We start from the raw sequence: 14,401 nt of genomic DNA on the forward strand, positions 1-14,401 counted from the left end.
GAACCGATGGGGGATGCAGGAATGTACGTATATCGACACGCACGGAACATGCAAGGGAACCCAAGGGGAATGCACTGGGAGATGCACGAGGGAACGACCTGTGTAACGAAGGAGAAAACATATGAGGGAACCTTCAGCGAGTGCACGGGAAATATAGCAGAGCACCGGGGAAAACAACGGGGGCTTCAGCGTGCATTCCGCATTACACAATGGTAAAACGCCCGGGGAATTCCCTGGGAACATATAACAGACGACGGTGTGACAGATGAGGAAAGCCTTGAATGCACGGGTGGCCAATCAGCACAGGAAGTAGCCCGTGTCAAAGCTGCCACCCCTCCCCTCCCTCCCGAAATTTCTTCTTTTCCTTTCGTGGAGGCAGCTGTAACACAGGCTACACGGGAGGTGGCTAGCGAATGATGCTTCCTCTTTGAAACGAGGTTTGTTTTGGAAAGTTCAAGGCACTCCAAAATATCAAAACATGGTTCTATGAAATCTACGTTGTTTAATGAAAGATGCTCTAATTAAAATGTTAATAATTACGAAACAGTAATTCAAAATAAATACGTTAATATAACCGTAACAGTTATAAGCGTTAAAAAATAACAGCACAGCAGTGTTCAAGTGACTATCGTAAACAATCGTGTTTCCCTTCGGCCCAGTCCACACTACACCGGAAAAATTTGATTCTGCGGTTAGGCTCACCGTCCACACTAATCCGTCAGGAAAACGGAGCTTTTCGAAAACTCTCTTCAAACCGGAGGAATTTGAAAACGCGGACTTTTCGTTTCCGTGTGGAGGGAAAACATTTTTAACACGGAGCTTTTCGAAAACGATGGCGTAATAATAATCACGTGATATCCCTGCCCGAGGTTTCGTCAAACACAAATCCAAAATGACCGGTGATTGTTGCGTTTTCAAATTCGTCTAGCGTAGTGTGGACGGAAAACATTTGATGCGTTTTCAGAGTGAAACCTCCGTTTTCAAATTTCTCCCGCGTAGTGTGGACGGGTCCTGAGTGGGTGGTTTCCTGAGATCTGTAATAATTAATTTTCCGGTTAAAACAAAGGCGTTAACGAAATGACTTAAGATACATCTGTACAGTGTTAGTCTTCATATGAAGCGCAAGCAACTATTTACAACTCCGTGCCTCGTCCTGGTGTACGCTTCAGCACTTTCATCCCGGTATTTATGAATATTTAACTTCAAACTGAGAGTAACAATCTACAGATGCGTCTTCAGTCTTTTTATCCAGCGGTAATGGCTAATTCGATAATAGACACTTGGTTTACAAGCCTCTTGCTACGTGCTCGACCAAAGGGAACACATTTGTCCTAGTACAAAACCTTTCACATAAAAGTGAACCACTCAGAACTCATTCTGCCTCAAGACTCGTTTACGATGGGAACAATGACCGACTGGTACGATATTAGAGCCACATACTCAAATAACAGGCACAGTGATGGTACTATCTTGTCAGCCAATCAGAGAAAGGCAATGGTGATTGGCTTGCGCAAATTTTCCCGCGCTAGATGCCGCCTACGCCATCCCCTGGAATATGATTGGTTTATTGCATTTTCTCCGCAGCGGTAATTGGTTTAAAAGATTTGCAATGCCCTTCTTTGGTTTTCTTTGTTTACGACAGTCACAAGAGAATCACTTCAACACAAAAAGTAGCTAAGCTACGAAGTTCATTAAGCAATTTCAAAATGTTTCCGTAATGTCCAAATTTTTGAGCTATGTTTTTATGACATAAGAAAAGATAATCAGCTCGCGTTTGTCTAAATTATATATCTTAACGAAAACCCAAAATAAACGTCTCTGACTAAAACAATTCCAATATAATCGAAAAAAAGTTTAGAAATTCTCTAAGACAATTAAATTACAACCACTAAACTAGCCATATGTAGTCCTTTGGTTAGCTGGTATTTTTTCATATATAGCAGTTTTTCCTATTATTTTTCTTCCTGTTTATCTTGTTAACTTCTTATAATCGAAGCACCTAAGTTTCTCTTAAACACGAATCCTAAACTGGTTCAACCAGTTTCTTATAATTATGTTTTTCTTCACGATACTGGTTTAGCCTGTACCTGGAAGATTTAATTTACATGCGATATTTTTCTCTTGGTAACTTAGCAGAACCACAAGAACTGTTCATTTGTGTCCTGACAAATTTACAAATGATGCACGTGCACAAACACAACGAGGTCAGATTCTTAAACACTTCCAGCTCGTGATAATCAATAGCGAATTCTTTTTCTTATCTTCTGTCCATCCGGGACCTAGTACTCATCTCCTCTTATCATCTGTCGGATTCTGTAACAAAACAGGAAAAACAGGAAATTACTCACAAAATCTCGAAGCTTGTAAACGGGTTTGAAAATTCAAACGAGTAAACATTGTAGATTGAATAACACGTTTTAGATTCTTAGCAAGCACCGAAAACATCTTTAGCGTAGCTTTTACGACTAAAATTGTTTTTTCTTTGTACAATGTATTTCTTTGGCTTCGGTTAGTAGTGATTTAAGAAACTCTGTTAAACTGTTCTGTCCAGTCAGAGTGGACACAACGTTCTCCTCGACCAATCAGCAGCGAGTCCATGACCGCCCGCGTAGTTCCCCGCGCTTGATTTCGCGCGCTTTCCACAGATTGCATATTATCTCCCATTTGCTTTTCAAGTTAAATGCGAGGTTTTACAGTGAAAGTTGTACCAAAGAAGCTCAACTTATTGATTCAAATATAGATGATCCAGAGTTCACGTCAACCGCGTTTAGACTAATCCCTGTTTAGCCGAAGACTTTCTTTAACGCTTAAACTCATCTCTTGAGTTGAATCCTACGTAGTAAAAAAGATGGCGGCTGTACATTTACCACAATACCATGCGAACCTTACACACCCCATAGAGTGCAAGAAAAGCGAAAGGAAAGCCATGTTTTTGTAATATTTGTTCCTGTGCTAACGACATTGTGTATGATAGGTTAGAAGGTTTTAGAACTTCTTTGTAGGTTTTTATGGGGCTTGTTCAGGTTTTCGTTCGTTAGGAGTTATGGGTAAATGTACCAGTCGCCATGTTTTTTTTTCTTGGAGGATTCTGGACGTAGATCTACTCGAACCTTTTTTTCCCGAAAATGACACGCGTTGAGGTAGTGATTAAAGCAACACAAATTTCACGAATTTATCACTGAGAATCCAGTGGCAACGGTACGGGAGTAACATATATTTTTTAAATGTTGGTTTTTATTTATTTATGTATTTATTCTTATTGATCTACTGACCTTGAGCCTAAAGTTCCACTTCCCGACTGCGCGTCCCGTTTTTTACGTTTAGCTTTCTTTTTGGAACTTTCTAGTCCTAAAGAATTACGCACATGTTTTTACAGTGAGGCGTTACGTACCGTTGTCACTCAAGAAAAAATGTTTACGTTTTGACTGGTTTTCGCATCTTTGTGTTGGCTTCTTCAAATTTCTAAGCCAATCAAAGCATCAGCAAGTGACTGAGTTGACGTCTCTTCAGCCAATCAAGCAACCAACAAGGTACTACCAAAGTTCGTGCACGTTTTAGGCACGTGACCACTTTGACGTCTGCACGTGTGATTTGACGTCTGGTTTTTGATTGGGTGAGATATTGGAAGCCAACAAAAAGATGTGGAAACTGTCGAGTGAGAATGGTACGATGTGTTTCACATTGACATTGTAACTTAACATTTTAACTTTTAGTCAACTTTTTCGACGAAAATTTAAATTGAACCATTTTTAACAAATTAATAAATTTCAATATTTCATGTATACGGTTAATAATTTTAACGTTTTCATACCCTTTTAATAAATTTTACACAAACTTTCAAGCTAATTTACATCCTTTAACATAAATCCGTTTTAGTTCCCGAGGAATGCCCGTTTATCAAGATTTAGATCTGTCAGTTATAATTCTAAACTGAAAGGTTGAGTAATTTATTGATGATTAATGATTAATTAACTAACTCTAGATTACAAGCACTCCACCTTCTTCTTTGTCTGTCGAAAGCTTAACGTAACGCAAAACAACAAGTTAGAAGAAGAAGGGCCGCGCTTCCCTTCTCGTCCTGGCGCGGAGTTTTTTCCTCTGGCGCGCTCTGATGCGTCACGCTCGACAGACGAAGGGAACTGCTTGGAGTCTAAATTCATTGGTCAGAATCCCTTCTCAGGTAATTGAATGATCCCTACGGCAGCTCCCAAGGGTAGTGTTACCGAGTGACATGGCGTAATATGACGTCACTCGAACGAGATCACTTCCGAGGTCTGCACGATCTAAACGAAGATTTCCCGATAAGGACCCGAGCTTCCCCGGCACACTAATAAAGAAAGTAAGACCCACCTGATGAAATACTTGAGCTGGATGATGATGCGTTGATCTCACCGTTTCCATCTACAGGAGATGGAATGTCGTTTGCGCTGTTATAGGAGATTACTTCTTGGTAAATTGTACCTGAAATGACACAAGTCAAATCATAAACTCTCCTCGCATGCATGTTATTGTGTGATAAAATTAATGAAGAGAATGTAATGGTAATCGCGCCAAGTGGTCCATGTCGCCGGCGCTAATCTCCGGTTTCTGTAGCATGATGCGACTAGGAGTATTTCTATTCTCCCCTGGATGGAAATCTATCGCAGGGCTACCCCGGCATAAAATTCGTCACTACCCTTGTTTACACCTTGGTGGAGAGAAGCACTGTGGAAGTTAAGTGTCTTGCCTAAGAACACAGGACAATGTACCCGGCCAGGGTTCGAACCCAGACCGCTCTATCCACCGCGCTGACACACCTCCACAGGGAGCCTACCCTTCCCCTTCTTACACCGTCGGGGTATGCGTTTGCTTGTACAGTACCGCTCCAAAGTAAGTTACCACCCGAGACGAGAGCTTTAGAAATCTGTAAGCCAGAGGGTTGTGTAATGGTTTCGTTGACTGTATGGTGATTTTTTTGGATTTTTTTGTACTTACGTTTCCAGTCTTCCACAGTGTGGTCTTTCTCGTCTACAACGTGATCGTATTTATTCGGTATTGGCTAGCAGAAAAACAAAAACAAAAGTCTTCAGTAATGTGAGAGAAAATAACTCAATATACTTCAGACACAAAAAAGGAAAACTATTTATTGGTCGTCCGCGGTGAGTTGGCAAACAATACTGGTTTAGCCTCCTAAGCAGAACGCTGTATTTTTTTTTAATTGACTCACTGCACAATCTTCGATCTCTAAGATTGTGTGACAAGCAAAAGCCTTCAGTTATAAATATATAATGAACAACTAAATAAATTACAATATTTAGAGAGGAAGCCATAGCAGGCTTAACTAGTTTTCATGCAGGTCCTCTATCCTGGTCGAATTGGAATTTAGAGTGTTGGCTATTGAAGAGGGAGGAAAGCTGGAGAACCCGGAGAAAAACCCTCAGAGCAAGGCGAGAACCAACAACAAACATATGGCACCCGTCTGGAATCAAACTTGAAGCACATTGGTGAGAGGTAAGCGCTCTCACCACTGTGCCATCCCTACTCCCCTATATTAGAACGTGCGATACTCACCGACTCCACTTCACTTCTTTCATACCACACATGTATGTACGGATGATGCAAAGCTTCAATCACTGAGATCCGTTTAGAACGGTCAACCACCAGCATCTTGGAGAGAAGATCTCGACATTGTTCAGCTAAAAATAAATAAAATTACAACAGGGAAAGTCTGAAAACGCTATGCATGATGATTTTCGCATGCACGTTTAAAGGAGCTATGTCCCCGGTGTGTGCATCTTGTTAAGTTTGGCCTAAATTTTTCAAGTTCGTCGTTTGTAATCCGCGTCAATCTTCTCCATCCTTAACCATCCCTGTTCCTTTATGGTTTATTATCATCTCTTTGGTGTTTTTATTTCTTAGTAAAGTATTATTTTCAGGTTTCCTTCAATTTAAAGGTAATTTTATACGTGGCCAAAATAACTCAAAATAAAGTAACCAAGCTCCCTTCATTTCGTGCAATAAGCACAGTCACTTTTCATTATAGCAGATTACAGTTAAAATGAAGGAGAGATGAATATATAAACTTATTTAATTCAGTATTCTATTCTAAAGATGGAATCGTGCTCATAACACCGTAACACATGATCTTCACCTTTAGCTTTGTTTCCCGGTGGAAATAAATCATCTGGGAAGAGAGCTTCAAAACTGAATCCAGGTTGTTTGGGTCGACTAGCACAATACATCCTCACCTGCAAAATAGAAAACACAAAACTGAATGTCAATCCCTGCTGCTGCATGAAATGCGTTACAACCTGATAACAGCAACAAAGGTGACTGTATGGCATGTCCATGTAAGTTCTGACACATTGTGATTCATATGAGTCAAATAAATTGTGTTTATTTTTTGCACAAGGCCTGCAAGTCTGGAGTCCACGGGGGACTCCTATATGAAAAGGTTGGGGATACTTGTCATATAATTTGAATTAAACCCCTAAACGAGACCAATCTGGGTGTGGTTCAAGCTTTATTTGACACCTAAAAGATACCACTTAAAACAGAATAGGCTTGATTACCAGCTGCTGTTCAGGAAATGAGCCCATGCTAGCAGATCGAGCCAAAAAAAGTGTTTTTTAGTATTACTATTTCCTTGAGCTTATCGTAAAAGATACTTTGGCAGCTGAAAATAGTAGCAGTTTGTCACATAACCACCCTAAGTGAGACCAGAGCCTTGATGTATACTCCTAGGTGAGATGATGAGCATCTCCAACCTTTTCACATGGGTAAATGGGAGTTCCCCACCCCCCAGGGTCTACAGCTACATGTAGCAGTTAGGCAACAGTGGCAAAAGGCATGTGTCTGCTCTCTTACCGATGGTTGCAACTGGTTAAGAAAGGATTCTGATGGCGTGCCGAGGAGTTCAGTGACTTTGTTCCACTGATCAATATCTGATAAGCTGGTCAAAGAATTATGAAATCCAGAGTCACACAGAATATTGCTGTCACACATCTACATACATGTCTAAAATTTTATATCACAGAATATACAATGGTTTGAATTTGGGAGTATCAGTAGTTAACATCCCATACATGTACAATGTAGAGTAAAATGTATGTATGTAAATATGTAAATATGTAATTTGTAAAATGTAAACATGTAATTTGTTTACTCACGGAGCACCAAGGAGTTCACAAGAACTCATTGAGAAATGCCTGTGAATGCCAAGATCAAATTGAAATTTGGAAATGTTGGTTTTTGAGGAGAGGGGAAAACTGGAGTACCCGGAGAAAAACCCGCTTGGAGCAGAGTAGAGAACCATCAACAAACTCAACCCACATATGACGCCAGGTCCGGGAATTGAACCTGGGAAACATTGGTGGGAGGCGAGCGCTCTCACCACTGCATCATCCCTGATAGAGTGATTATTTATGTTAGTGTACTTCTGAAAGGATCTGTTGCTGGTGACTGACATTTTGACAACCTACATGCAAGTAAAGTAAAATAATGTAAAGTAAAACTTTGTTTCAACAGGGTACCCCATTCAGCTCAAAGCCTAGTATCCATAGGGGCCCTGCTTCTAAACGTCAAAACTTTAGAAGATAAAAAACAATTACTATGCAAATTACAATAAATAAATTACAATAAAAGACATCACTAAAAGTAAATAAGGATAAGACAAAATGTTTTACTCAACACTAGAAAGTCTGAATGTTTTCTGTGATTACTAACATTTTCAGGAAGTTTGTTAAAAAATTTTCGTCACTAAAAAGAAAGGTGTTTTTCCCAACAAGACATCTTGAGACTCGACCAATAGAGCGATGCTCAGCCAGAAGATCACATGATATGATGACAGCATTACAATGGAAACCCAATTTTTGAAACCTCCAAAGGAAACAAAAATTGCTTTGAAAAATTAGGTAGTTCGCGAAATCGGGGATAAAATAGCAGAGTTCAACAGAAGGGAAGTAATGGTTGGTTCAAGTTATTGAGAGGTTTGAAAAATCAAGGGCTTAAGAAATCCGGATACCACCATACGTCATATTAAAATACATGCAAAACTATTTCTTTTCTGAAGAGGATACGATCTGTTCCAGGAAACATGACACTTCCTCGTATCATTTCACCCAATATGCATCCAATAGACCACACATCAACGTTCTCACTGTAACCCATACCCAGAATAACCTCCGGCGCTCTGTAGTACCGCGTCACGACATAAGGAGTCATCATGAATGCTGCACCAGCCGTACGTGCAAGGCCAAAGTCAAGGATCTGTTGAATGTTAAATATACAAACAAGTGCTATAATTCTTTATATTAAATTACAATGTTTAGAGACAAAGCCACATCAGCCTTAGCTGGTTTTCACGCAGGTCCTCTATCCTGTTTGAATTGAAATTTGGAGTGTTGGTTTTTGCAGAAGGAGGAAAACTAGAGAACTCAGTCAAAAACCCTTGGACTAACAAGAACCAACAACAATCCACATAGTGGCACTTGGCCGGAATCAAACCCAGGTTGCACTGGTGAGATGCAAGTGCTCTGTCACCACTGCACCATCCCTGCTCCCCAAAATAAAATCACACTACATGTACATGCACATCTACAAAGGTATTCTGAAGGAGGTCCATGAGTTGATTCCAATTGGATGATCTCCTCAAGACTACACTCTAAGAAGAGGTGCTACATGTTGCTGGCCTGTACTGTTGTGTCTCCCTTACTATTTCCAAACAGTTGTGGAATATTTAACATCCGGGCCTCAGTTTTTGAAAAAAAAAACTACCTGGCTGAAATAATTACTTTTAAGAAATAAAACAACACTTCGAAAAAATTTATAAGTACAATAAATATTAATATTAATAGCTTTCATACCTTAAGTGAACAATCTGACTTAACAACAATATTACTTGGCTTTAGGTCCTGCAAATGTAAAATAACTCCCAAGGTCAAAATCACAATTCTCCTATTGTCTCTCTATCATTTTCTTTAATATTTACAAGAGACTTTAGTTTCAATCGAGTCCTTTTGTTAACAAAAATTACTTCATAACACTTGTTCAAAAAGTGTGGAAGAAGAAAATGTTGAGGTTACTTATACAGGTGAACCGCACTATTTTGAACTCTCAAAGGAAAAATAGTTTGAAATAGCAGGAGTTCGAAATAGCCGATAGTGAATGACTGAAGGTCGTATCCAAGGGATAGTTCAAAATAAGTGAGAATTTGAAATTAGATCTCTCCACAGTAAAGACTGTCAGTCAGCCTTCAAACTATAATTTTCTATGGTGAATTGGGTTTCAAATAGCAAATCTCTGCTGAGATCACATGTATCAGATCTTAGATTCTCATGACTGTCAGGGTTCCAGGTAAGTTTTCAAGGTAGGGTGTCAAAAAGGAATTCCAACAGGCAATTCCCACTGCAGCCACCAGATCATTAGAAATTTCCTATTAATTTGTCGGGTTATGTAGCTGATCTTGTTGGGTTTTTGACCTGAGAACACTCAGTTATCTAGAACACTGGACTGTATGTTACACAAGAATATGTAGAAGTCAGTGATACATCATTGTTTAAGTGTTATAGACTTACTCTGTGAATGATGCCTGCATCATGAAGGTGCTGAGTGAAAAAGAAACAAGATTATATTTCATTTCATTGATAATAATAATTATTATTGTTAAGTAATATACATTGCTGGGCTTGAAAAAAGTGTCGTCCCATTGTCCTTCTGGGCAAGTAATTTTTCATCTTCACTTGCCCCATGGGCAAGGGATCAAGCAAGTCATCTGCTGAGAGCAAACTCAGACTTGTCCAAGGCAAGCAAAATTTGAGAGTTATCATCCCAAGGGCAAGCTGGGATTCAAGTTTTTTTCAAGCCCTTCATTGTCTGGATTTATGAAAACAATGTTAAAGAAAATCTCACCCTGCTCAAGAATTTTTTTTTGCAAAGTAGTCAGTCAGTCTTTTTTGTTCCTCCACTCTTTTACCTTCCTTTTTGTGTACTGAAGTTTTTGTTTGTTGTTGTTTTCTTTTTTGTTACTTGGAGTGATTTTGAGACCTTAAGGAGTCATGAAATTAAAGTGCATACTAGGTAATTTGGTAAAAAGGACCCATTTTTCAATGACATGGTTTTGATAAATCCACGTGCCTTGTGTTCAGGCTGTAGTATAATATACATTGAATGAAGTTACACATATCTGAGCATGTGGACATGAATTTGAAATAACAATACCCAAAACCTTACTTTAACGCCACACAACATCTGGTACATTAGATATGAGAGCCTCTCATGGTCCAAATCCATCTGAATCACTTGGACTAAACTTGCATCCATCAACTCTGTCACTAGATATCTGGAAAGAGACGGAATACAGAATTTACAAAGTTTATAGCAAAAATATATTTAGGTCACAATTCATTCTTAGTACAACATAGTAAGGCAACTAACTTGACCAGGGCTCAAAAAAAGTGCCATTCCATTGTCCCAGACAAGTAGATTTTCCTTCTGGACAAGTAACTTCTCATTCTCCCTTGCCCACTGAGCAAGGGATGAGGTTCATTGTCCGCCAACTAAATCATCAAAATAGCAAACTAAGACTAAGTTGTCCAGGGCAAGTTAAATTTGAGAATTACTTGTCCCAAGGGCAAGCTGGAATTCGAGTTTTTTCCGAGCCCTGTTGTCCCAGACTGTTAAAAGTTTCCTACTACCTTAAGAAAACTGAAAAATTCAGAAAATGTCTCTCAACTGTTTCCCCAGAGTTCCAAAGTAGACCACTATAGAAAAATAGGCTTACAACAAATCAGAGGTACAACAACTATTTTCTACAGTCATTTTGTAGATTCAAGGTCTCAGAACAGTTTGAATGTGAGTTACCTGATAAGTTGATTACATTTTTTTCTATTTTTCTATCAGTACATGTAAGCATCTGTTTCCAGACATTGTACAGTGGAACCCCATTAATTTGGTCACCAAAAGGTCAAAAAATCTGGCCGTGTTACCAGAGTGGCTGTGGTAAAGGAGTTCTTTAAATAAGAAAATGATTGACTGAGCTTTTGTTCAGGCCAGGACAAAGTGACCGTAATAACGAGGTGGCCATATTAACAGATTGGCCACAAGGCGGGGTTCCACTGTACCATTAAATCTGACTGACCCTCTAGATAAGTAATTCGATTTTTGAAATCCCTGTATTCGATACATGTGCACAATAACATATACTCACAGATCTTGAAACTCTTCATATGATCTGTCTGGCGTAAATACATTGAGGAGACCAATAATCTAAAAAGCAAGAGACAGAAACTGAGTCAATAAAAATTAACTTGAGTAATCACAATGTATATAAACTGTTTTGTGTTTTTTTGTTTTGTTTTTTTCTTTTCTCAAGGATTTCCAGCCTTGGGAAAAGCTGTAATTGAACATGCGTAAAATTATGATAATTCCACTGTGATGATATCAATGACGCAATGTTTGATATCGTGTTTGACCCTTTAACTGTAACCATTTCCTGGTTGGAAAGAGCCACTAACAGAGATAGGTGTCTTACTCAAGCAAGAAATAAGCAACAACTAAGAACCATTTTATACCAAGTCTTTAAACTACACCTAGGCCATGCTACCTCCCCCTGGGGGAACTCCCATATGAAAAGGCCAGGGATGCTCATCAGAAATTAATTTGAATTAAACTCCTGAAGGAGACCAATCTCGGCATAGCGCAAGCTTTTATTGACCCCTAAGAGATGCCACAAGCATCCTGACCTTTTCATAACGGAGTTTCCACCCCCCCCCCCCCACCCCTCTCCAGGGCTGCCCCCAACCACTTACATTTTTGTGATTGACCATCTTTAACAGTACAAGTTCCCTGAAGGCTCGTTTAGCATGAGTGACATTTTGAAATGGTCGGCTAAGCTTCTTGATGGCAACTTTCTCCCCTGTTGTAGTGTCTAATGCAGAGCTGAGAAACAAATTAAAGATGCAAACAATTACTATCTTGAAAAGTTTGTGCTTGCATAGTTTTAACAGTATTATAGCAGAATGTAAAGTATAATGAAGGGGTCCGCTGAAAATAGGGCCCTACGTGACCGTTGATGTAATGCCAAACTCTCCTTGTGTATCACAAGGGAAGAAAAGGAGAATCTAGCAATTTATTGGTAGTCATTTAGGGCTTTTTTCCAGCATGCATTCTATATTTTAGAGCTGGAGATCAGTTGGATCTAACCAATTTTCCCACAGTCTAATTGGCTGATTATTGATCACATGATGATGACCAAATTAAAGAAACTTGTGTATCCAACACAGGACACAATAAGTGATAAATAAACACCTGTAATGCATGCAAATTCAATATAATTTATTTAACTTGAGTTTATTAAGATGATGTTTGAAGGTTGGGTGATTGATCATCACGACAACGTCCTTTAGTTCACGGCCTTCGTTCTTCTCAACAGCGTTTCCCGTGACAAATATTGATAATCTAAGCAGAAAAAATGACCCCTCTTGATAATTTAGGAGTTAAGAATACAAATATCACAATAAACAGCCTGTTGTATTTGTTTACTGTTTCACTTATAAACATGACAATAACAGTAAAGCAAAATCATAAGACAATATGCAAAGAATTGACATTACAGTTTATTGCTCTTCTACAAAGCTATAAGAGGAATTTGGTCAAAAGGCTTTCAAGCACTTGGCTATTATTTCAATCCATGTAAACTATTTGCTTTCAGATGAAAATTTGAAGGCTGTACGTTTTTCACAGAGATATTAAAGATGGAAACTTTTGTCACTTGATACCCATACAAAATTCCAGCTAGGCAAAAATTAAAATTCTTGTCATTTTTACATAGGATTTTTATCAATTTAGTTAAATCTGCCATACATACATTAATGACAGGGGAAAAAAAAAATTAAAATCTACAGTTTTAACCAAAAAGAAGGGATCGCAGTGTGGAATCTGAAGTAGCCGGATTGACTAATATGACCTGATAAATTCCACAACAATACAACAACCAGAAATTCTTAAGCTTGTTCGATCGAGCTGATTTCGTTTGGAACGAAACCATTCTAATCGATATAAGCCGCAATTCAGTTAAGTTTTAAAGCAAATTTGGTTCTACGGGAATCGATAACTCGACGAGTTCAAAGGCGTTGTTCCGGTTTGGTCTCACAGGGGAATTTCCCTTCAAAAGACAGGAATTTCTAGACCAGGGAAAACCCCGAGCGTTTTGCGATTTCCCCAAGATTTCAATCGATGGTTTCCAAATCAAAAGTTTTGATTTCACTGCCAACAGTTTTCAAAGAAAATGGACATTTTCACGAACGACGAAATATTCCACATTCAGGGATAAATAATTCACTCAGCGTTCACAGTAATAAATAACATATCCAATAGTTAGTTCGCCGGGTTGTGAGTTTAAACACGGTACGACTTGGAAGTATTTTTTAACCCCAAAATCCTGTTCTCTGGACCAAACAGGAATGAACGACACATATCGAATTTAAAGCTGACAAACTATACTTTAAACCTAGATGCGTTTTGCTGAAGGAGATAAAAAAGAGACAGAAATAAAGAGGTTTTTGTAAACAGTAGTCCCCTCACCAAACCATTCCTTGCGCTCCAGATCCGATGAGCTGTAGATTGCGGTATCGCTTCAACACGGTAAACACGGTGTCGCCAATTTGTATAGAATAGAACATGTCTGCGGATAAACTTAAAATGTTCTTCAATCCACCATCACTTTTCTCTCCCACAACAACCTTGTCAAAAGTCCTCCACAGAATAGGAATAACTCCACAACACTCCAACATCAGCGATCATCTGTCGGCCATAATGAGATATGGACCATGGCTAACAGCGCATGCGTTAATTCTGACCGTTCTGTTCGATTTAGTACTGGGTTCTAAGATAAACTCGTCTCCAGGTCCTGGTTGATGAAACAGACCCACTGTACTGTCACAGCTGTCACAGTGATTTGGGTATCTCCTAGTTTTGGGTTCCCCCGTACCCAAATCCCTTGTGTTTTGGGGATCCCCAATGGGATACACAGAAAACCTTTTCGCTAATTTGTACGATGTACTAGAATCAACTATTCGCGGATTACTCCCGAGACATGACCAGAACGATCTTGGCCAAAATATATTTTTCTTCTATCATTTAATTAGGATTCAGAACGAACAAGAGTCTACTCCACTCATGGTGATGGCATTTTTATTTCTATTTTTTTCATTGCTAAATTACACGTGACTGCTGGACCGCGCACTGACGACAGGTAAAATTTCAATACCATTAAAGACCATTAAAGAGTACAGATAATACATGAATTAGTCATTGGCATCAAGAATTTAACAAACTATGAAATCACTCAAAGCTAAAACTTAACTTAACTTGGCTCTACACATTGAAAAGGTATAGAACGTTCTCTGTAAACCTGACATATTCA

The 14,401-nt window shown here is 39.0% G+C and overlaps 1 protein-coding gene across 2 annotated transcripts; it reads right to left on the bottom strand.

Moving 5' to 3' along the window:
* Positions 1-482: 482 nt before the first annotated feature.
* LOC110049126 (stress-activated protein kinase JNK-like) lies at positions 483-13,817 on the bottom strand. 2 transcript variants are annotated; one of them, XM_089270509.1, is made up of 14 exons: positions 13,561-13,817; positions 11,787-11,916; positions 11,186-11,244; positions 10,210-10,318; positions 9,555-9,584; positions 8,844-8,891; positions 8,058-8,247; positions 6,847-6,923; positions 6,131-6,227; positions 5,551-5,675; positions 4,975-5,038; positions 4,351-4,461; positions 3,273-3,348; positions 483-2,313 (listed from the first exon to the last, which is right to left on the bottom strand). In XM_089270509.1, exons 1-14 carry the CDS (start codon positions 13,767-13,769, stop codon positions 2,280-2,282), a joined length of 1,359 nt encoding a protein of 452 aa, XP_089126635.1. In that variant the 5' UTR covers positions 13,770-13,817; the 3' UTR covers positions 483-2,279. The 2 variants fall into 2 exon arrangements, with proteins under 2 accessions (XP_089126635.1, XP_089126636.1); XM_089270510.1 differs by lacking the exon at positions 3,273-3,348 and having other exon boundaries at positions 13,561-13,816.
* Positions 13,818-14,401: the final 584 nt, after the last annotated feature.

This window comes from Orbicella faveolata, unplaced genomic scaffold (assembly GCF_042242905.1).
Source record: "Orbicella faveolata isolate gen_17 unplaced genomic scaffold, um_ofav_v1 contig_34, whole genome shotgun sequence".
NCBI lineage: Eukaryota > Metazoa > Cnidaria > Anthozoa > Scleractinia > Merulinidae > Orbicella > Orbicella faveolata.

Excerpts from the sequence above, each read along its gene's own strand:
- LOC110049126 (XM_089270509.1), bottom strand. The coding sequence starts at position 13,769 with ATGTTGGAGTGTTGTGGAGTTATTCCTATTCTGTGGAGGACTTTTGAC. Across the intron at positions 10,319-11,185 it reads TATGAAGAGTTTCAAGATCT|ATATCTAGTGACAGAGTTGA; the intron begins GTGAGTATATGT and ends GTCTCTTTCCAG. Across the intron at positions 9,585-10,209 it reads AGATGTTGTGTGGCGTTAAA|CACCTTCATGATGCAGGCAT; the intron begins GTAAGGTTTTGG and ends TTTTTCACTCAG.